Below are 20943 nucleotides of genomic sequence, written 5' to 3'. Positions count from 1 at the left end.
TGATTATTCTTTGTGTTAAATAAGGGAGCAATACGACAATGGTTGACATTATACTCTTAGAATGTGCTTCCGTTCACCCCAAGGAGAAGCCATCTTTAGTCTTTTTGAACTCTAATTCAGAATTGCTCTGTATTCACGTCTCCGCTGTCCCTGTTCCTCCTCTCACAAACCACAACCCAGATTCATATTTTCTATTCCGCTGTTGACGATGCAATAACCTTCTTTTTTAAATGTTTTTGTCTCCTCCTGTCAGTCATTTCTGAGTTCAGCTTCCATGCTCCTGTGCAGAAGATTTGAAACAGTCAAATGATATTGATCTGCTTCTCCAACAGCAGTTGTCAAGAAAGGACAGCCAGAACAGCTCCCAGCATAGTGTTTCCAGCCACCGGAGCGCGCACACAGACTCGCCTGTGCATTCTTCCCTGGCACCCGCTCTCAGTGAGAGCAACGCTCCCCCACCTCCCTCGCAGCCTTTGCCGGGACTCCCAATCCAGGACTCCCCAGGAGACGGGACCATCCAGAGAAAACCGGACCCCTTTAAGATTTGGGCCCAGTCCAGGAGCATGTATGAAAGTAGGCGTAAGTATATTCATTTCTGGTGGCGGTTGGATGAGGGCAGCATGGGGTATTGGCTCGGTGCAGACCCTTGGTGTCTTTGGTGTCTTGGTGGTACTGCTCATTTTGGGGAACGTTTTGTGCTTGTAAGTAAGCTGGGTCAGATATTTATCTTTATTTATTGATCTTTGTTTTACTAAAGACTGGCTTGTGCTCAAATGCTCCACTACACATAGAGTGATTAGCAAATATATTATACCGCCTGTGATAAAACAATAAAACATAAATATTGTAGGAGTCTGTCAAAGAAATTTGTTTGTTGTTGTTATTTATTAGGCAAATGACAAATTGAATTCATATTTTTATACCCAAATTTGAGCTGGCACAGACTTTTTAAAGTCTGATGTTCTGTTCAACCAGTAAAACTTTTCTGTTCAGGGATGCAAATTAATGACCATAATTGAGCTTTGCTAATTTTTTTCCAGCTTTTTTTAATGTAAAATATTGAATTTAAAGCATTTGGCATTAAATATATGGTTTAGATCAGGGGTTTCAAACTCCAGGCCTCGAGGGCCTGTGTCCTGCAGGTTTTAGACCTGTCCTTGATCCAACGCAGCTGATTTAAATGGCTAAATGACCTCCTCAACATGTCTTGAAGTTCTCCAGAGGTAATGAACTAATCATTTGATTCAGGTGTGCTGACCCAGGGTGATATCTAAAACCTGCAGGACACCGGTCCTTGAGGCCTGGAGTTCCCCACCGCTGGTTTAGATAAAAGAGCTTGTGCATGCTGGTGGATTTACCATTACAGGAAAAATAAATAAATAAATAAATGAATATAAATAAAGATTTTGGAAGTTATCAGTACTGTTAATTTAGGGCATAAACCTTACATTGGGAGGACATTGTAGAATGTAAAATCAATTCACCTACATATTTTCATATGTACTCCATCACTGCCTTGAAGGATAACTGCTGATAGATGTCAGTGATGGTAGATGAAGAGCTTAGCTAATAAAGAAAGCCGTTTACATTTGTTTGTATATAAGCTGTCTTGTAAAATTACTAGAATCTAGCTTTATGGCTACAGGTACATGTATTTTTTTCTGGCATAGCCATGGCAAGCATCTTCTTGTCTTTTTTCCAAGCTAAGCTAATTGGCTTTTCTTTCACATTTAGCATTCAGCTATCAAAGTGCTGTCAATCTTTGAAACTGAGACTCCACAAGAAACTGAATAGTTATAGTATTTCCCAAAAGAACTGGCATGCGGAAGTATGTCTGTACATATTCAGACTTCATTGTAATTTTTGTTACTAGCTGTAGACGTATAGCCCTCCAATGTGTTGTTGATTGTGTCCTTTTAAAATTACTAGTTGCCGCTTTCACCCAGTGCCAGACAACAGCACCACTGACACACTTTTATTTTAGACTTCCCTTAAGAGGCACATGGTGTATAATTAGTACAAGAGTGGAGTAGATGTTGGCGGATTGTAAACCTCCCCACCCCCCGCCTTGGCAAAGCAAGGGGATTGCACCAATTAAAAAGAATAACCATCATATTCATTGTCAAGTTAAAAAAAAAAAAAAGAGAGAGAGAAAAGAAAAAGATAGCAGAAAGAGAGAAATCTGCAAAGGCTTTTTATTCTTTCATTTATTTATTTTTTAAAGATCTAATCAGTTTTCCAGGCGCACTTGTTGAGAATTTTCATTATTTAGATGGCTATGAAGAAGAATGGAAAATGAAGGGCTGAGCGTAGGCAATGGTTCAGACACCTGTTGGAAAGCTGCCATGATTAGTTGAGAGTACAATAGTATTTGATTTGGTAATAAATAAATGAATAACAAAAATAGAAATGGAGTGAAAGAATCCACAACCAAGGGCGGGGGGGATGTTGTCTACATACCCGCCCTCATATGATGGCATCCCAATAGGAGATTTCTAAATTGCCCAGCAGGTTTGATCTGGTAAAATGTTAGAGAAAAAAAAACAAAGAATAATAATAGGAGAGTTGATCAAAACATTTGAAGGGGATGTAAAGAGAAATATAAGAGAAAGCTGAGCACTCTGAGGTATAGAGTCACAAGGAGAAACACCTTGAACAGCACAGGAGGAACAGCAGGTGTAAAACCTCCACTTCCTCACGCTTCATTGAGCTCTCTCCATAAAACTCACTCCATAGGGCTCAGGCCTTGGATAGGGCAGAGACATTTTTCCACGCAGCATTCACTATAATGAAAAATTCTGCCGAGATCAAGGTCTTTAAACTTACCGTGCAGGGAGTGATTTCCATTTGCAGGAAGAAAACGTCCCAAAATCTCGCACAGAATTAGCCTGCTGTAAAAGCGGAGGAAGCTTGCTCATGCTTTTGTTGGGCTTCATTATGATTATTTTGGGGTTTTTAAAAAAAATATTATCTCCTTTTTTGTAACATCATCACTCACAGCTTTGAATAGGGCCGTCTATCTTGGGAAAATATTGATCCGTTCATGCCCAGTTGCCTCACTGTGGGGATCACTTATGGGTCTATTAATGGGCAGGAGCAGCGTGTGCAGTTGACCTTCCTGAGTGCGGGTGCAGATTGCGACAGTTAGCCTTTGACTCTTTCCTCCTCCGGTTCCTCCACAGTAACCCTGTGATAGATTGGAAGAGATAGCTGCGCTCCGCGGGGATTTTAAGTGTTGACTGAAGGAGCAGATTGGAAGCAGACTGCTTATGCTTTCTGCCACCCCACCCTCTCTTAGTGGTTTTAGCGGCCTTGGCAGCAGCGGCTTCAGCTGGAGCAAAAAAGGAAATCTCCCTGAGAGATGTTTGTCTGCACACATAACACATCTGCGCCCATGGAAATGCATGCACACGTACTCATATGGGGATTCAAAGCCGCGTATTTAAAGCAAAGAAGCTCCTATGTACAATGGGATAAGGCCACACGCATGCAAATCATCTCCTCCTGTCCTCTGGGCTCTGAGCTCGCTTCAGTCTCCCCTGCTACATTAACCATGAGCTGTCACTCGCTGCGGTGCGATGCTTCTTTTATATCGCGACACCTTTCGAGTTACTAGCGTACGCACACGGTTCCCTCGTGGCTACGAGTGTGCTGTGACTAGCCATACTCAGGGTGGGGGGTCAGGTGGAAGGTGCACTCCAGCATAGCCAAATGATGGATCGCGTGTCACACATCACCTCACAAGAGAAACACTGTAGCCCATTTGAACATCTCTAAGGTTGTCTCAAAAAGCTGTGAGAAAGTGAAACTATACTCGGAAAGGATCAGAAGGGAATTATAGTCTGATCGTTTCTAATTATGGGAATGATGGACACCGATATCTTTTTTTCTCAGCCTGTCTTTTCAGTTTGTTTTAGCTCTAAAATTATACTCTTGGCCCAAAATAGATCCTTTTTATCTTTTGATGGCTCGGGTTTTTTTGGTTTTTTTTACTGTCTTTGTGCAGTGTGCTACCACAGTGACAAAGCTTTGAACACAAATGATGACAGTATTTACATGCTGACATAAACAAACACATCTGATTGTCTCAGAACAGCAGGTGTATCCATTATGGTCACACTGTGGTTGGCTTAATGTGTACCTGAGGGTATTAAATGAAATGTCTGAAGGCATCACGGTGCAGGAATAGAGATCCCACAAGGCCGACTGCTTGTGCATAAGTGTTTATGGCAGCTTGTTGATTTCACAGTTCCAGACTTCCAGGAGCAGGACATTTTCCTGTGGAGGAAGGACACGGGGTTCGGCTTCAGGATCCTCGGAGGCAACGAGCCAGGAGAGCCTGTGAGTCTCTCTCCCTCAATCTTTTTCAATCTCACGGCTGAAATCTCTCCAGTTTGCGTTTCAATTTCCTCACTTTTCACCGTACATCTCCAAAGAAATGGATAAACTGACAAGATTGTGTAGCTTGAATGATGAAAAGGATGCTATATTCCCAGCACTAGTGGGAGCAGCAGCTATAGGATTTTCTTTCAACAGTCTCAACACAAAAGTTCTTATCTTTCCCTTGTGTGCGCTTCCATGCTTGTGTATTGGAATTCAACAATTTCATATCTGTGATTGCTTCTCTCTGATCTGACCAATGTAGCCTTAACCAGTCAGGGAAGAAAAAAAAACCCTGCACACACACCATTTCTTTTTTTCTTTTCCTTTAAAGAGTCAAAGTTGTTTGTTCTTGTTTACACTAGCCTGCACTGCGTTCCCACCCCCCCTGCTTTTCTTGAAGGGGGGAAAAAAATAATGATTTACTTTAGAGCTTGGCTTGGGTTACTGCTGTTACAGGCTTGAGAGAATAGTAAAGATTTAATGCTGAAGTTTAAATTGTAGCTGTGCAGCATGCCAACTTTATGGCCGCTGAGAAAATCGACACATTTTTATATGTCATGCACTTTAATGTCGTACTTTTTCTTTTTAGAATACCGCTTGATCGCTTTCCATGCATTTATTTTGCAAAGGTGCGGCGTAACGTATAGCTGCGCAGTCTTTGTCGACGCGTGCTTTCGAATGCATGGCAACCTCATTCATCTGCTGCGTTTCAGATCTACATTGGCCACATAGTCAAGTACGGGGCTGCAGATGAAGATGGACGCCTGCGATCCGGTGATGAGCTGATATGCGTGGATGGAACGGCGGTGGTGGGAAAGTCGCACCAACTGGTGGTCCAGCTGATGCAGCAGGCTGCCAAGCAGGGCCATGTCAACCTCACAGTGCGGCGCAAAACCACTTACGCTGGTAAGAAGCAAGCGGCTCGAGATGGAGGAGTAGTTTAAGCTTTTTAAAGACCTCCTAAGAGGTCCAAGAGAGGGTTTTTACTGAAGTCCAAGAATACACTCAGGTTATTGTGGCTCAGGACGTAGAGTAGGTCATTTACTCCAGTCCACATAGCAAAGTGTCTGTAAGATACTGAAAGGAAAACTGATTCTGATACTTCATCCACCAATATGTGATTCTGTGAAAATACACAGATGGATAGAAAATAGCACCGTAAGAATGTGGCAGTCCATTTATTATTGAATTCTACTGATTTTACTTCAAATAACAGTGACAAATAATACTGCAGAACTTTTAAAGTGTGCTGCAAAAGACAAACAGGTATATCCGTCCACAGTGCAACCAATCAGAACATGTTTTATTAAGTCAGTTAATTTCATCCTATTATAAACAGTCAGGATCCAATTTCAAGTAGTTTCACGTTAAGCTAGTAGCTTTGTTGACCAATAGTCCAAAAATGACCATTGTCTTGCTTTACAAGTGAATAAATAAATGATACACCATCATTTGTTTCTCTATTTAGATTCCTTTATGCAGGATCCAGAATTAGCAGAACCGTAATTTTTTTTTGTTTGTTTGTTTTATAAATTGCAAAAAGTATAAATATCTCTAACTGATCAGTTTGTTTACATATAGTGTATTCACTGATAACAGAGAGCAGTCTGAGATGGCTTCATTTATATTCGATTGTATCATGGTTTTTGCAGCTTCGCTTACAGTAAAACATTGTTCAGTTTTAGAAATGCACTCCCTGCTTTACCAACAGCCACATTTATGTCAGTCATACTTCCATCAGGAGCCCAGAGGCCTTCTTAATATATATCTAAGGTCAACCCTTCGCCTTTCTAGAATTTAGTGTGGGTGTGGAAGTGGTCAGCCGCTACCACGAGCTAACACCCACGCCCCACCGCTGACTTCGCTCCGGTCAGCACAGCTCTGCTCCTTTAAAAAGAAAAAAAAAAAAGGCCCATAAATATGATGGAGAGGGTGGCCAACCTTCGGCCCAATGACAGCAGCCAGACATTAGTGCATTGCTGCTCCCTGTCTGCCTCAGAGCGTCGAGAATATGAGGCGCCTTCCTTGAGCAGCTGTACAGGAAATGAAATGTGGAATGAAATGTCCAGATAGAGCAGGCAGACCACGTCCTCGGTTCATCTTTTGTTGGAAACAGATGAGAGGAGAGATTGGTGAAGAGGCCTTCTTCCAAAGCTGTCCTTTTTTTTAATCATAAGATAAACTAGGTGTGCTAGAGGAGCTAAATATCTGTTATTTGCCTCCTTTAATATTGTACTGCTCACGTAACGTTTAGGGATGTTCTCATATGTTTTTGTACAGCTTTGCTTTCATTACATTAGGTTCTCACTCTGTTTTGTACATGATTGTCTCCTGAATTTCTCACCTTTGGCTTCACTTCCCTTGCGATCTTTTGCTGTTAATCTTCTATATCTGTGTTTTTTTTACCCTCCTGTTTGCACTTTGCACCTCATCTATGCATCTTTCTCACCATATCCTCCTTCTCCTGCCATTTTTAGTTAAAGCAGAGGGAGACATGCCTCCATCGCCGGCGTCTTCGCACCACAGCAGCACCCAGGCGCCCAGTCTCACAGAAGATATTGGGAAGCGCACCCCACAGGGCAGCCAGAACTCCCTCAACACAGTGAGCTCCGGCAGCGGCTCCACCTCTGGCATCGGCAGCGGTGGAGGAGGCGGAGTGGGGGGCGGGGGCGGCGGCAGCGCCGTGGTCGCCGCTGCGGCCGCCACCACCTCCTCTCAGCCGCCCATCGCCACCGCCGCTGTCGTCTCGTCCGCTTTGCAGCCCTACGACGTAGAGATCCGCCGCGGCGAGAACGAAGGATTCGGTTTCGTCATCGTCTCGTCGGTGTCGAGGCCCGAAGCTGGCACCACCTTCGGTAAGCACGAGCACCCGCAAACACCACCACCAGCGCACCATTGATGGCGGCACATGCTGTTATTTCAAAAATCACTTCTACTCAGCAAAAACCCGAATCACACTTTGGCTTTTTCCTCATCACCGGGGCCTTTTATCTTCTCGTCTGCACTACGGGAATCCTTTGAATCCTCTATAAAAACCCCTGAACGCTAAATAGCCTGACAGCCAGTGCACAGTCTGGCTATTTACAGTCCCACCAGATCAATATCAACACTCTTCAAAGAAGTGGTTCTTCTTTCTCATTTTCATCTGAGCCTGTCAAACCAAGACACTGAAACCCTTTCTTCGCCTGCAGCTGCTGCTCACACTCACATAAGGCTTTCATAATTGATCACAAGTGAAGTAGGTCTTACATAAAGCCACTTGTATTATTCAGCTGAACTTAAATGGCTTGTGCGGAGCAGGTTGGCACTAAAATCCTAATAGCAGTTTAATGAGAATGAGCACTGCTAGAAAGATAAATAGGGGAAATGATCAACGTGAATGGGTTCTATTTATTTTCCAGCATATGATTAGAGATATTCGCTTACTCAAACTTTATCTTCTTTTCTCTTCTTTTTTGTGAGGTTCTTTTTCATTGCTTAGCTGGTGAATGGTGTAGTTTTTCTGTTTGATATTGCACAGCAACGCAAGTAAATCAGATTCAGAGTTGCTTTTACAAACTCGTAGCACTGCATCTTTTCTACCCGTACTCCATGTACGTTTTTTGCCCGCTGCCATGGCTTCCTACCTACACTAGAAGGACATTGCACCATGCTCTTCTCTCCCTGTGTGGGTGTACAGCACTGGAAAGGTCTGTGAGCGCTTAGCTTTACAGATTGGCTTTTTTTTTCCTTCTTTTTTTAAAGTGAAGCTCCTTTTCATAGGCCAAAGCAGAAAGCACAGGCTAGTAGATGAGCTATATTTCATTTCAGTTAACGTGTAAAGGAAGATTTATCTCTCTGCTACTCTGCTGCTCTTGATATTTCACAGTCCTAGATGGTTAGGTTTATTCAGGGGGACAGAAACGGGTTGGGATCAGATGAGTTTGTTGTGTATTAAAAGTGTGAATGCAGCGGGAAGGATGGAAGAATAATAATGAAAAGTAAGGAGGGGAGAGGGTGGCGAGAGTAATGAGTGATTGGGGGCGTCAGTCTGTAGTGACTGATGTCGGCCTGCAGAGTGAAACAAACAGAGAGACTTCAGGGTAGCTGGTGAGATGTCAGCTCTGATGTATGTTTGCAGAGTCTAACTTTCTGCAGTTGCAGGTGTTTGGGATGTAGATGAAACAGAGCTCTAACATAACAAGAGTTTTTTAGACGTTGAGAATCATTTGGAAAAACTATTTAGAGAAAATGGTAAGAAAAATCCTGCTATTTCTTTGCAGTGCACATTTAAATTGACCCTTCTTTTCCAGTGCTTGCATATTATCCTCTTCTTCTTCTCAGTGACTTTTGCTTGGCTGACTGTTGGCTGCGGGTCAATTAACCTTAACCCTTCTTGGTCCTCTTCTTCTGCTCCTTCCCCACTTTTCCCTCCCGTTTTCCTCCTCTCACCAAACACAATCCCCCAACATTTACACACGCAAACACACACTCAATCACGCATGCATTACACATCCACATCGATGCTGACCATAGCTGGAAATGCTTGTGTGGCCATGCCCCACAAAATAGGACGCATCATTGAGGGAAGCCCAGCAGACCGCTGCGGGAAGTTGAAAGTCGGCGACCGCATCCTGGCTGTGAATGGATGCTCGATCACCAACAAGTCCCACTCGGATATCGTCAACCTCATCAAGGAGGCTGGAAACACAGTTACACTACGCATCATTCCTGGAGATGGTGAGTAGAGAAAAGCGAATCCAAAACCAGGTCCGAATTTTTTCCCCATATCAGCTATTATTAGATAGCCTGATTATGTTTGAGGAGACTTGTTCTCACTTTCCTGGGTTGTTGTTGTTGTTATTAAGTATTCCTTCGGCGTTATGTAAAGTCTGCACTTTCTTCAGTGGCTTTCAAAGTGACTATAACGCCTCCGCAGTGTTGACAGGAGTGATTCTTTGGGGATATTTGGGAGGTTGCTGGGTTTTTGTTTTTTTGGTATTTTTTAGCTTTCGCGTTCCTGCCTTTGGCGTGCCCGCATTTTTAAAACATGCAAGAGTCATTTAGATTTCGGTGTGTATGTGTGTGTGAGCGGAGAGAGGGCGAGCGAGACAGGCACCGAGAGATGCTGAATTTCCTCTGTGCATGTGGGTGTGTCTCCTCTGTCAAAGTGGATTTAAGGAAAAGTTTGTGTGCATTGTATGTTGCGCTGTGCAGCTGAGAACTGTCTGTGCTTTGTGCTGACATATCACCCTGGCGTGCTTCACAAATGCTATTTAATTAAGCGTGTGTGCACATGGAAAGGCAATACTCCCTGTCAACCTGCACACTGGTAGGAATAGGAGCTATTTGTCCGCCGCTCGTTGCTTTCCGCCTCGCTTCTTATGGATGGAGAGGGTTTTTTGTTTCTCCCTTCAGAGCAGTTGATGAGAACAGTGAGCCAAAATTGCTCTGCCAAGAAGACACAGAGCAAGAGAGAAGGCGCTGGCGAGGAATAACTGGATATGCTTTATCGGAAAAGTTCTGGTTTGTGTTTATGTGCATGTGTCAAACAACCAGACGCCGTCTGACACAGAGGCAGAGAGAGTGTCGGGCAGAGATGGTGGCTTGTGTTTCTAAACTTGTGCCTCTGAATGACTGTTCGGGCTGCCTCCGTTTACAAATGGCTGAGCATCGCCAATTTCTTTGTGGATCAGTCCAATCTTTAAGCTTTCTGATGGGAACGAGCGCCATAGCGAGAGCTTCCTCTAAAGGTGAAGTCTGATTCAGCTCAACTCTCCCACCGTGTGAGAGCACAGATGGAGTTTTGTAGTAGCTGATGCTCGGTACGCCTGCAGTGTCGAGGAAACGAGCATGGGAGTCTTCCTGCTGCTGCTCAGTAATACGTGTACAAGAAACTAATACCTTCATCAGAGCTGATGTCTCTGCAGCATAAATTTGGAGCACAGACAAAGCCCTCCTCATTCTTTCCACTGTGTGAGAAAAGAGAGCTAGACATGCTGGATGTGATATGATTTTTATTGTTAGCACATGTTGTATTTTAAGTGTAATCTGTAGCTCTCGTATCCTTTTACCCTTTGTAGTGCTCGTTTTCTTTACCTCCCTTGAATTGATTGTACCTGCTGTCCTTCCCGGCTCACGCCATTCAGGGCTGGAGGGCAAATGTGTGGTCAAAGCCACAGACGAATTACAGAAACGCTTCAGTTCCTTTTCTGTGCACGTTTTATTTACTTATTTATTTAGTTAAGCGAGAAAGGGGAAAGCAGGCAGTAGGTCGCACGCAGAATAGAAGTAATTTCCGGAGAGAAAGCAGTCGGAGGAGAGACGAATGAAGAGAGGCGACAAAAAAAGGAAGTGATTCAGGCAAATCAGGCAGAGGGAAAGATAGTGATAGTGTTTTTACAGGAGTTAAACGTGAGACTGCAAAACTGAAAGAGTGGTTGAAGGTCTTCCTTGTGGTTCCCCTCTTTGCCGTCTCAAGTGAAGCTCACCTCACCCGCACTCCCGCTCGAGTGGTCGACACTGTACATCTTGAGCAGCAGGCAAAGGAATGGTTGAGCCACCAGGCTCCAGGGGAAAGGAGATTAATAGGTGAGAAGGGAAGTGACCATGAGAAGAATGGCGAGTAGCAGACTGGGGAAGGGGAGGTGCAGAGTTGTAATCAAATGTAGGATGCCTGTAGATGGCCAAGAAGGATGAGGTCGTTAGATAAAACAAAGGTTTCTTTATGCAGCAGGTGTCGCGTGATGACGGCCTGTCTGGTGTTTTTCACTGATAACTGAAAATGAGTGGATCAGTGGAGAGATAAAAGAGTAAGCACGAGCTCTAATGCCACTGGCGTAGATGTTCCCTACTTGACAATTCAGAGGCAGAAAGGATTAGTTTCAGTCCTAAATGTGATGTACAGCCTTTGGACGTTTACCAAATGATTGATGGCACAAACCGCAGTATTACCCAAGTGTCCGGGAACATGGCTAAGTGGTGAAAGAAGCCTGGAAACTGGTTTCGAGCCTCGTGGTGGTCCCTGTAGGTCGGATTGACACAAGGAAAACAATGAAATGTCTCCACATGTGAAATTTAATTATGTCGCCCAGGCTTTCAAGGAAACTGGAGAGGCTTCTGTTAGAGTATGTCTATACAAAATGACAGCATATTCAATTACAAGCCTTTTCCCCCCTGTCTCCTCATTGGTTGAAAAACACAATCATTCTTGTTCTTTGTTTTTGTTTTGTGTGTTATCTCACGTGACAATATACTTGCTCTTTTTCCGCCCTCCGCAGAATCATCGAACGCATCTCTGTTGACGAATGCAGAGAAGATCGCCACTATAACCACTACTCACACCGCTCAGCAACAGGCCGCACCGGAGGCCAGGTGAGGAGCACGGCAGAAAACAGACTTGCCTAATAATGAAATGTCTTTTGGAGCGACCCCTCACTTAGGCCTCATATTTCACGCTTTTTCTGTTTCAGGACCAACACTAAACCAAAACAGGAGTCATTTGTCCCGCAAGCCGCCCCTCCCCAGCCCCCCACGCAGCAACCCCCAAGCACTCAGGTGAGGAAGAGAGGCGCCGCAGTCTTAGCAGTTACATCAGTCATACGGACACCCATCCATTTCATGTCTCCATCAAAACACGCCGGTCCTCTACACTCCATCAACTTTTCTACCCACATCTAATCTACATTTGTCTCTTCATACATCCATTCAGCTGTTTCGCGATATCTAAACAGTCATTCATCCCCTCCCCTGTCCCTCCATCTATCAACTAATATACCCACTTACCTTCCCAAGGACAAACCAAGTGCATTTTTATTTATTTATCTCTTTACGCCGACCTGCTGGCGTTATCTGAGTGTGCATATTAAGGAAAGTCTGTTTGCTTTCAAAGTAGCCCCTCAGTCCACTCTGTTCACCGCTGAATTAATCTGCTGGTGTGGAGATGGCTTTCACAGATAGCATTGATCCTCCAGCAGAGGAGATTAGGAGGGCGTAAAGACAGGAGCTGCTGAGGCTGTCTGCCCGTCCTTGTGTGGTTCCCAGACCTCCTCCTCTCTCTTCGTCTGCACCCTCTCTACTTTTTCAGGCCAGGGCCCACGGCATCAATAATTCAGCGTCCTTACACCTGAGCATATGCATGTCCACACACGCACACGCACGCACACACCCGCGCACACACGAAGGGGAAAAGTGTAGCACAACTGTTAAGGTGAGACTTGCCTGAAGGTGGCAATTGTCCCTTGCTTCTGAAATAGGATCCCCCTTCAAAGGAGACACGCACACACAAGCACGCACAAACGCAGACACACGCGCACACTTGAAACCTGAATCACAAAGGTGACTTTGATGCAAACATCTCCTTTCTCCTCTCACTCTCTCTCCCTCCACACATGGTGTCTGTCTCCATCAGGATTCTGAGTTCTACTCCGTGGACCTGGAGCGAGACAACAAAGGCTTCGGCTTCAGCCTGCGAGGAGGCCGCGAGTACAACATGGACCTGTACGTGCTGAGGTTAGCCGAGGACGGAGCAGCTGTTCGCAACGGAAAGATGATGGTATGGACACACAAATGGGAAACGCAGAAGCTCAGAGGTTGTTTTCTCGGGGTCTTGAAAGAGTCACGCCACCAAACACTGAAGTTTAGTTTGACCATCATAAGAACTAGTGCTGGAAAAACAGCACTTATCCAAGTAGCACTGCAATCTCGTCGTCTGTGCTCATATTTAGACCATACAAATTTATGACAGACACCCTTTTTTGCAGCCACATAACATGGAGCTGTTTTACAGGAAATGTTGGACGGCCTATTGAAATGTAACCACTGCTTGTACCCCTTTAATATTATACCTAATTATGGAAAACTGTGATGTAATTTTATCAATTTATGGTTATATACAGCTGTGTCAACAGGGATGCCAATATTCCCTCAGCAGCTAGAATACCTCCAAATAAGTTTTATTTTTTAACAGCCTGCTTTCTTTGGAAACACCCAACAGATTGTCTGGAAATAACGGCGGACAGTTCCCTCGGTTGTTTTAGTTAATTTTCTGTAATATAGTCGTCTTGGCATTTGTCAGCATAGTTTGAAATCATCTGTAAAAAGCGTTCTAGTGGAATAATTGTAATGTTAATGAGAAATGGTCGGACTTCATTATTTTTGGTGGAGCTGTGCGAGACATTGGCTCTGCAATTTAGCTAAGAAAAATTACGTCTCTTTCCGTTTTTTGTTTTTTTTTCCCTTAGTAATCCAGAGTGTTTTTAAAATGAATGTTTAATTTAACTATTTGTCAAATTTTCTCATCCCTTAATCCGTCAGCTTGCCTGAACGCTATAAAATTATCTTTGGACGGGGGTGCACATAACAGCATATCTGAAAAACGACTGCTGATTGTAACCGTTGTTATAAATACCAATTATAATTTTATAAATCCTTGCCTTCAGGTGCAGCACAAGCCAGTTGACTTTATTGATTAGCTGGGGGGGGGGTTGATGGCAGCCTTGTAGACCTTACAGCCATCACAATAATATTATCTATCAGTATAATTGCTTTTGCATAATGTACCCCCAATTACTGCAAGCCATGCTTCACTGACTCGCAAACAGTCACCTCCGGGCTCGGCCATGCAGACGGTTCACCATCTGATTGTAATATTAAGACACACAAACAGAGTATGCACATTTTAATTTATGTTTCACGACAAGCTTGTAAAGTGGCATTCATACATGCCACAAAAGCTGTGATGAAACTGCAATGTTTAACCTTTCCATCTGATTAATTGTACATAAATAATAGCACTTTCCCCGGAGTGCTTGATCAAGTGTGAGGTGTTTTTATTTATTCTCTCACTGTGCGTTTGCACACAGAGAGCCTGTTGGCAGACACTGTTTGAATCTGAGATATAGTTTTTCATATATATTAATATGCTGCAGTTAGGGAGTGTGTGGGAGCGTGGGTGTGTGTGTGTGTGTGTGTGTGTGTGTGCGCACGCACATTCGTTAGCACTTTAGTATATGCATATATGGACCCGGCCATTGGTGTTTGTGCACCTTGTTAGCAGAGATATTAATAGTCGCAGCTCTGTGAGGCAGGGAGAGGTGTCAGCGAAAGATCCGTATTCTGCCAGAGAAGTATTCCCTTAACGCAGTCAGCACTGACAGATAACCTGAGGAGTGGATTCAAAGAATCAGGAAGCAAAAATGTTTCTTCTAGTTCTCGTTTTTTTTCTCTGTCGTTCTCCGTCTCTGACTCTCCGTGTCATGGTTGCTGCTTTTTGATGCAGTTTGCCCTCCATACATACTCTTGTTTTCTTATTGTGCAGATTACCATTCAGCAGATTTGATAATTAACTCCTCCTCACCCCCTCCACCCTTTCCTTCCCTTTGTGTCATTGTTTCCCTTTGAACGTTATCTTTCTCCTTGTATACCTTCTTCCCTCCTCTCACTTTTTTTCTTTTGCACCGCGTCTGGCTCTGCGGTCTCCTCTCCTTATTTGGGCTCCTGCTGTCTCTCCCCTTTCCCTCTGATTCACCTCTTCTCTTTTCCATTTTCATCTGTCACACTTGTTTCCTTTTTTTTTTCCTTGTCTCTCTTCCCCCCCCCCCCCCCTTCCCACTAGGTTGGCGACGAAATCTTGGAGATCAACGGCGAGAGCACCAAGGGCATGAAGCACGCGCGAGCCATCGAGCTCATCAAGAATGGAGGCCGGCGAGTCCATCTGGTGCTCAAGAGGGGTGACGGCTCTGTGCCTGAATATGGTGGGTCAATCTACGAAAACATTCCCTTCTCGCCCATCTTCACACCCTGAGCCAGGGGACACTCAAGCGGATGGTGGTGGGTTGAAGGTGAAGGAACTAAATCGCTCCCCCTCCCCAAGGATCCTTCACCCCTCCCTGGAGCAAACCTACCAGGGATGGGAGAGGGGAGTCAGGGGGGTGGGGGGTAAGGGGGTGTTGCTTGGCGCTTTTGGTCTCTTTGTGGTGGAGGTCGCTCCTGGGCTTTTTTGGGATTTCGTGGGAGAGCGGGGGGGGGGGGGTCGAGGTTGCTCCTGTGGGTGCTCTCACCCCCTCCTGCTGTCACCTGCTCTCAGTTTTGTCATGTCATCTTGCTGTCACTTTTCACCTTCTGGGCACTGAGCAAAAGCACTCTGCTGGGACTTTACAGGAAGGTGGTGGGTCTGATTTTCAGTGCTACATGGAAAAAAAAAAAAAAAGGAAACTGTTTACAGGGTTTGACCTGAGTAGTAAAGAAAAAGGAAAGAAAATCAATGTTTCTTGTGGGTGAGAAGTAATATGGATGTCTCTGATTTCTCATTACATGCTAATTTAGCATTAAAAGGAAGAGAAAACTTGATCCGTGGCATCCCGTGATAAAATGGGACCTTTCACAGCTTTGGATAGGATGTGACAAACATATTTATGATATTTATTGAAGGTGAATGTAAGCTACTGAACTCCTAAGGGTTTCTAAGTGAGAACTGTGTTGCAAAGAAAAAGACAGTCTAAGGCTTTTTTTTCCCCACTTTGCCATTTTCAGTAAATCTCACTGTACTGTGCTTGACATTACTCACTCATCCATGGACTTTTTTTTTGCACCCACTGTCAGTGTTATGGAAAAGCTGTGAAGATAGGGACTCCACCCATCCCCGTTTAAAAAGACGTTGATTCGTTCCAGTTATATTAACTTTTTATAGTGATGATTTAAAAAAAAAAAAAAAGAGGCATTTTTACAAGTATTTTTGTTCAGTGTACAGAGCCATGAATCAAAGCCACATATTAATGGATAAAAGTTTATTGCTGCATGAACATGTCAAAAGTGTAAATTGTTTTTGGTTTTTCCCCCTTCTATTGTCTACTTTCCATAATATTTATGGAACATTTCTTTCTTTTCTGTTTTCCTTTTTTTTCTAATCGTATTGAGCAGTTTTGATAGTCACAAGTCATTTTAAATGTTTTCTTTTTCATTTTGTTGCTTTTTTTTGAGTGGATACATTTGCCTGTTTTGAAAAGTTCATCAATGTAAAGTTTATTTGAGCTGAGAATGTGCTGTCAAAACCTGCACCGATGTGACATCATGTGAACTTGTATATTTTGGATCATTGTTTGTACTTTTTAAAAATCTTTATTTTTATTATTATTTTTTTTTTTAGTTGGCACAACCTTTGACAGTCTCGCCAGTATTTCTTTTGATTTCTATCAGCACTGTAAAACTGCTTAATTTGCTGGTGTGTGTGCGTGTGTGTGTGTGTGTGCGCGCCAGTCTCACTGTTTCATTTTTTTGATTTTCTGCTGCTTCTTCATTAACGTGTCTAGGCGTGTGTGTGCGCTTGTGTGTGGGTGGGTGTGGCAACTCCTATGTCCGATGTGTGTACGCTTGTTTCCAGGGGACTTTACTCTGTAACTGATGGTCTTCACTGGGTTTGGGCAACTTCCTGGACTGTCTCTTTATTCTGAATGAGTCGATGATCAAATAAACACATTTTTTTTCATTAAGAATCAACACTGAATAATTCTCCTTTTCTTCCTTCTAGTTGGTTCCATATTTTTCTAAACTACTGTGCTCTTCTCTTCTTTTTTTCTTTCCTTTCTGTTTCTGTGTATCTTCCCTTTCCTCTCGTATTGTGCTGGGCTCTTGTCTTCCTTCAGGGATGGTCGCTCCCCATCTCACTGCATGTATGAGAAATGACAAGATGGGGGAGGCCTCTGTCCTCCAAAATCAGACCACGGTTTGTAGCTGTCCTCCCCTCTCATCTCGGCTCTCTCTCCCACTTCCTGTCTTCCTCTCTCTCTTCTTCTACGTCCTGATGTGCGTGGTGTCGCTTCAGTTCAACCGTGCCTGTGCGCTGCTTCATGCATAAAAATCCATTCACCCAACTACATCTCCAGTGTCACCGCTGCCATAGCCGTTCTTTTGGATACTTCATGCATATTTTTGTCCTAGTTCCAATCAACCTGTTGGAAACAAGTCAAAAGTGAAAATGCAGACTATTTTATCTTTGGGAATTAGTTTTGATACTTTCAGACCGGTGGTTCTCATTGGGAGTCAACTCTTCTCCCCGAGTGGTACATGATCCATTGTCGAAGGTCTCCAGAATCATTTGCAATACATTTTCAAACTAAGTTATAATGTTAAAAAGTGTATATCTACAGGTGGAGACTATTTACTCAATTGACAGGAGCCAGAGTTTTACTCCCACTCACTATATCTCAGGGCCGACGATCTGAAGTATTTAGAACAGCGAATGGTTCTTCTGCCATCTCAGCACTTGTAAAGTTTTGTCTTAAAAATGCCATATTGATCAAAGCATTGTTGTCGCAGCTTTTGTTGAAGCTTTAGCAAGAGGAAGAGCTTCATACAGTGCTGTTTTTTCTTAGCAAAATGCTAAACTTCACCCGCTGCAACTGCAATGCACTTAGAGCAACTTCTAGTCTCTGGATCTCGTCACGACCATTTAATTTGTTCTAAAGATTTACAACGTGTCTAACGCGCCCTGACAGTGCATGAAAGAGCATGGCTAATGAGTCAAATCTAGCAGCATCATCAATATGAAGCAGCAGTTACACTGACTGTAACCAGCCTCCGGTCCAGCCACCAGAGAAGCCATGCCGTTCTGCTTCACAGAGGTGACTTCCCCCTTTAGACCAAGGAGCAGGTTTGTTGTGGGTTTCTTCAAGAAATGGCTGCTTCATAACTCTGTCACTGCCTTTTTTAATCTGTGTAAGCTACACTGTTTTACCATTGGCTGCTGCTGTGCCATCTAACAACTTGCCATCTTTGCTGGTATTAACATCAGAATGGCTTCCATTGAAAGTGTTATCGGCTTCATGTCTGAGTGACTCAGCATGATAAATGTGAAATGTGCAGATAGAAGCTTTTAGTGTGTCGATGCATGTTTGATCCCCCTGCCCTCGTTTGTATGTCCCAATGTGTTGCAGACGACAGCACCAACAACATCAGCGCAGCCAACCCAGCCTCAGGGGTACAAAACGCTGCGGAAGTGAACACTCTTCCCCCGAACGGCGCACCATCAGAGTCAAGCGACCCACCAGAACCCCAACAATCATCCCGCAGCAAGAAGGAGCCAGGCCGCCGCTCCCACGGCACTGGCAGGCACACACATTCCAACCACCGCCACCACTCCCCCAGCAAGAAAACCAGCACGGGAAAACACAAGGCCAAAAGGTCGACAGGGAGGAACGCTCCCAAGAAGAAAGATGACAAGAAAAGTGATGGCCGCCATCGCCACCGTAGCCGCCATCGGTCACCTAATAAGGGGCACACCCGGTCGCGCAGTGCAGATAACGTCCTGGACGACCGACATGGGGGTCACCGCCGAGGCCGTTCTCCAGACAGGCGCCACCGCCGCCACCGCTCGCCCCACCGCTCACCCCGTCGCTCGCCCCACCGCTCTCCTCGCCGTTCCCCTTATCGTTCCCCTCACCGCCACAGGTCCCCCTACCGCACTCGGCAGCAGTCCCCCACCAGACGCCGGGCCCAATCCTCAGACCCCTACCGCCGGTATCGCTCTCCAGAGAGACAGACCCGCAGCACCGAGAAGCCTATTGTGGATGAGCCTGTATTGAAGGAGCCAATCAAAACTCCTGAATCCACCTTCCGTCTGGAAGACAGCATCTTGCGAGAGTCCCCAGCCCTAGACCGCTTAAACAGGGAGGTCACACCACCACTGCGCAGGGAAGAGCGCCTCTATGGAGAAGATAGCCTGCTGATGAAAGCCTCTACCTTGGACAGGTCCTACAGAGGGGGGGATAACCTGCTGAAGGACATGGCGTCTCGCAACCAGAGAGACATCACCCTGCCCAGAGTACGCACTCCAGATTCAGATTCAGCTTACAAGAAGTACAGCACGCTGCTGAGGGGTCGTTCGACTGAGAGGTTTGACAGCACACAGCTGAGGGGTCGTTCGACCGAGAGGCTTGACACCACACAGCTGAGGGGTCGTTCGACCGAGAGGCTTGACACCACACAGCTGAGGGGTCGTTCGACCGAGAGGCTTGACACCACACAGCTGAGGGGTCGTTCGACTGAGAGGTTTGACAGGGATGAGCGCTACCCCAGCCGAGACAGCACCCCTGAACCTCGGTACCGCTCCCGCAGTCTCGGACGAGACATATCCCCGATCAGGAGCTTCAGAAGGGACGACTCGGAGGATGAAGAGGACGATGACAATTTTGTGGCGGCTCAAGTGACGCAATACTACAGCACGCTCAAGAACAAGACCAACACCAGTCGCTCATCCAAGCCCACGCTCCCTGAGCCCAAGAAGACCTACAAGGAGAATCCCAAAGACCTGAGCATCTGATTGGACAGCTGTCAGCTGATCACAGCAACCATCCACAAAACACCTCAAATACTCACCATCACTACCACTTTGTTCTACAGAAATGCACCCAACTTGTGTAGAGACACACACACACACACACACACACACACACACACACACACACACTCTGTAACAACACTGAGTTACTAACAAGGTCGAAGTTTTGAAAGCTGTTTTTTTTCCTCTTTTTTTTTAAAAAATTGTATATTTGATTTTCTTTGTTTTCTCATTTTCTTTTGGGTTTTTTTTTTGTTTCTTTGTTTTGTTAAAGTATTCTACATTTACAGATACTCAGACTTTTCCAGAAAATGTAAAACCATAAAAAACAATGATGTGCCTAACAACAGTTCCATTAACAAATACCATTTTTGTTTCGGGTTTGATATGTGGAGGGCAGTTTGTGTGCCCCACTGTCAGATGATGAAATATATGTACTTTTCCACAAGGATCCCTTGGAAGTACTGCGCACCTGGGTCACCATAACAGGTGCTCACAATGATGCTGTGCATGTCTTTACCAGTTTCAATGTCTGTCTCTCTCTCTCTCTCTCGCTCTCTCTCTCCGTCTCTCTCTCTCTTGCCTTCGTACTCTCTCTCTCCTTCCAGTGCCACTGTTTTTTAGACATTTGACCAGACTATAGCACAAGCCTGCATTTGTTTGTATATTTTTGACAGTTTGCAGTATGTGTACATTCAGAGGTGATCATTTTAAATGAAGGAAGGGAAAATTAAAAAGTTAAACTATGATGATGATGTTAAAATAAAATAATATATTCAACAAATGAACAGTTGTTTTAGCTTTTTTCTCCTTTGTTATTGCCGTTGGAGTCATTCTGGGATTGATTGACCTGCTTAAGTAACACGAAAAAAATGCAGATATTGGATGGGAAGAAAGATGTACACTAACAGCTTTTTTTTTTTTTTTTTTTTTTGAGCTCTCATTTTGCCAAACAGAAAACAAAACAGTGGGGAGACTAAAATTGTTATCTCAGCCCTGCCAAAAGTGCATGCATATAGATAAAGCCTTTGAAGAAAAGTAAAGCAAAGAGCTTCTGTCCTTTCCCCAACATCAAAGCCCGAAAGGACGATCTTAAAAATGTTCCTTCACTCCTCTTCACAGCTTACTTTGATTTGTGCCTTTTCAGTGCCCTCTTTCTCCCATCGCCCTCTACGGTCCTTCCCCTTCCTCCTCCATCCACTCTTGTGGTTGCGAGATTCGTCATTTGATACAGAACAAACAGCGGG

The 20943-nt window shown here is 44.5% G+C and overlaps 1 protein-coding gene across 12 annotated transcripts in view; it reads left to right on the top strand.

The window, feature by feature from the left end:
* The window catches only part of magi1b (membrane associated guanylate kinase, WW and PDZ domain containing 1b), a 141311-nt gene extending 120867 nt beyond the window's left edge, over nucleotides 1-20444 (top strand). For 5 of the 12 annotated variants that reach the window (XM_063474585.1, XM_063474583.1, XM_063474584.1 and 2 more), the window contains 10 exons: nucleotides 333-579; nucleotides 4250-4341; nucleotides 5097-5289; nucleotides 6861-7238; nucleotides 8899-9102; nucleotides 11643-11736; nucleotides 11835-11919; nucleotides 12773-12916; nucleotides 14978-15116; nucleotides 18294-20444. In XM_063474585.1, coding sequence (XP_063330655.1) covers nucleotides 333-579; nucleotides 4250-4341; nucleotides 5097-5289; nucleotides 6861-7238; nucleotides 8899-9102; nucleotides 11643-11736; nucleotides 11835-11919; nucleotides 12773-12916; nucleotides 14978-15116; nucleotides 18294-19678 — 2961 coding nt within the window. In that variant the 3' untranslated portion in view covers nucleotides 19679-20444. The other 7 variants (XM_063474592.1, XM_063474589.1, XM_063474590.1 and 4 more) reach the window with 6 other exon arrangements.
* The last annotated feature ends 499 nt before the right edge of the window (nucleotides 20445-20943 follow it).

This window comes from Pelmatolapia mariae, linkage group LG5, assembly GCF_036321145.2.
Source record: "Pelmatolapia mariae isolate MD_Pm_ZW linkage group LG5, Pm_UMD_F_2, whole genome shotgun sequence".
NCBI lineage: Eukaryota > Metazoa > Chordata > Actinopteri > Cichliformes > Cichlidae > Pelmatolapia > Pelmatolapia mariae.
Note: the sequence above shows the minus strand (reverse complement) of the source record. Positions and strands in the feature narration are given on the sequence as shown.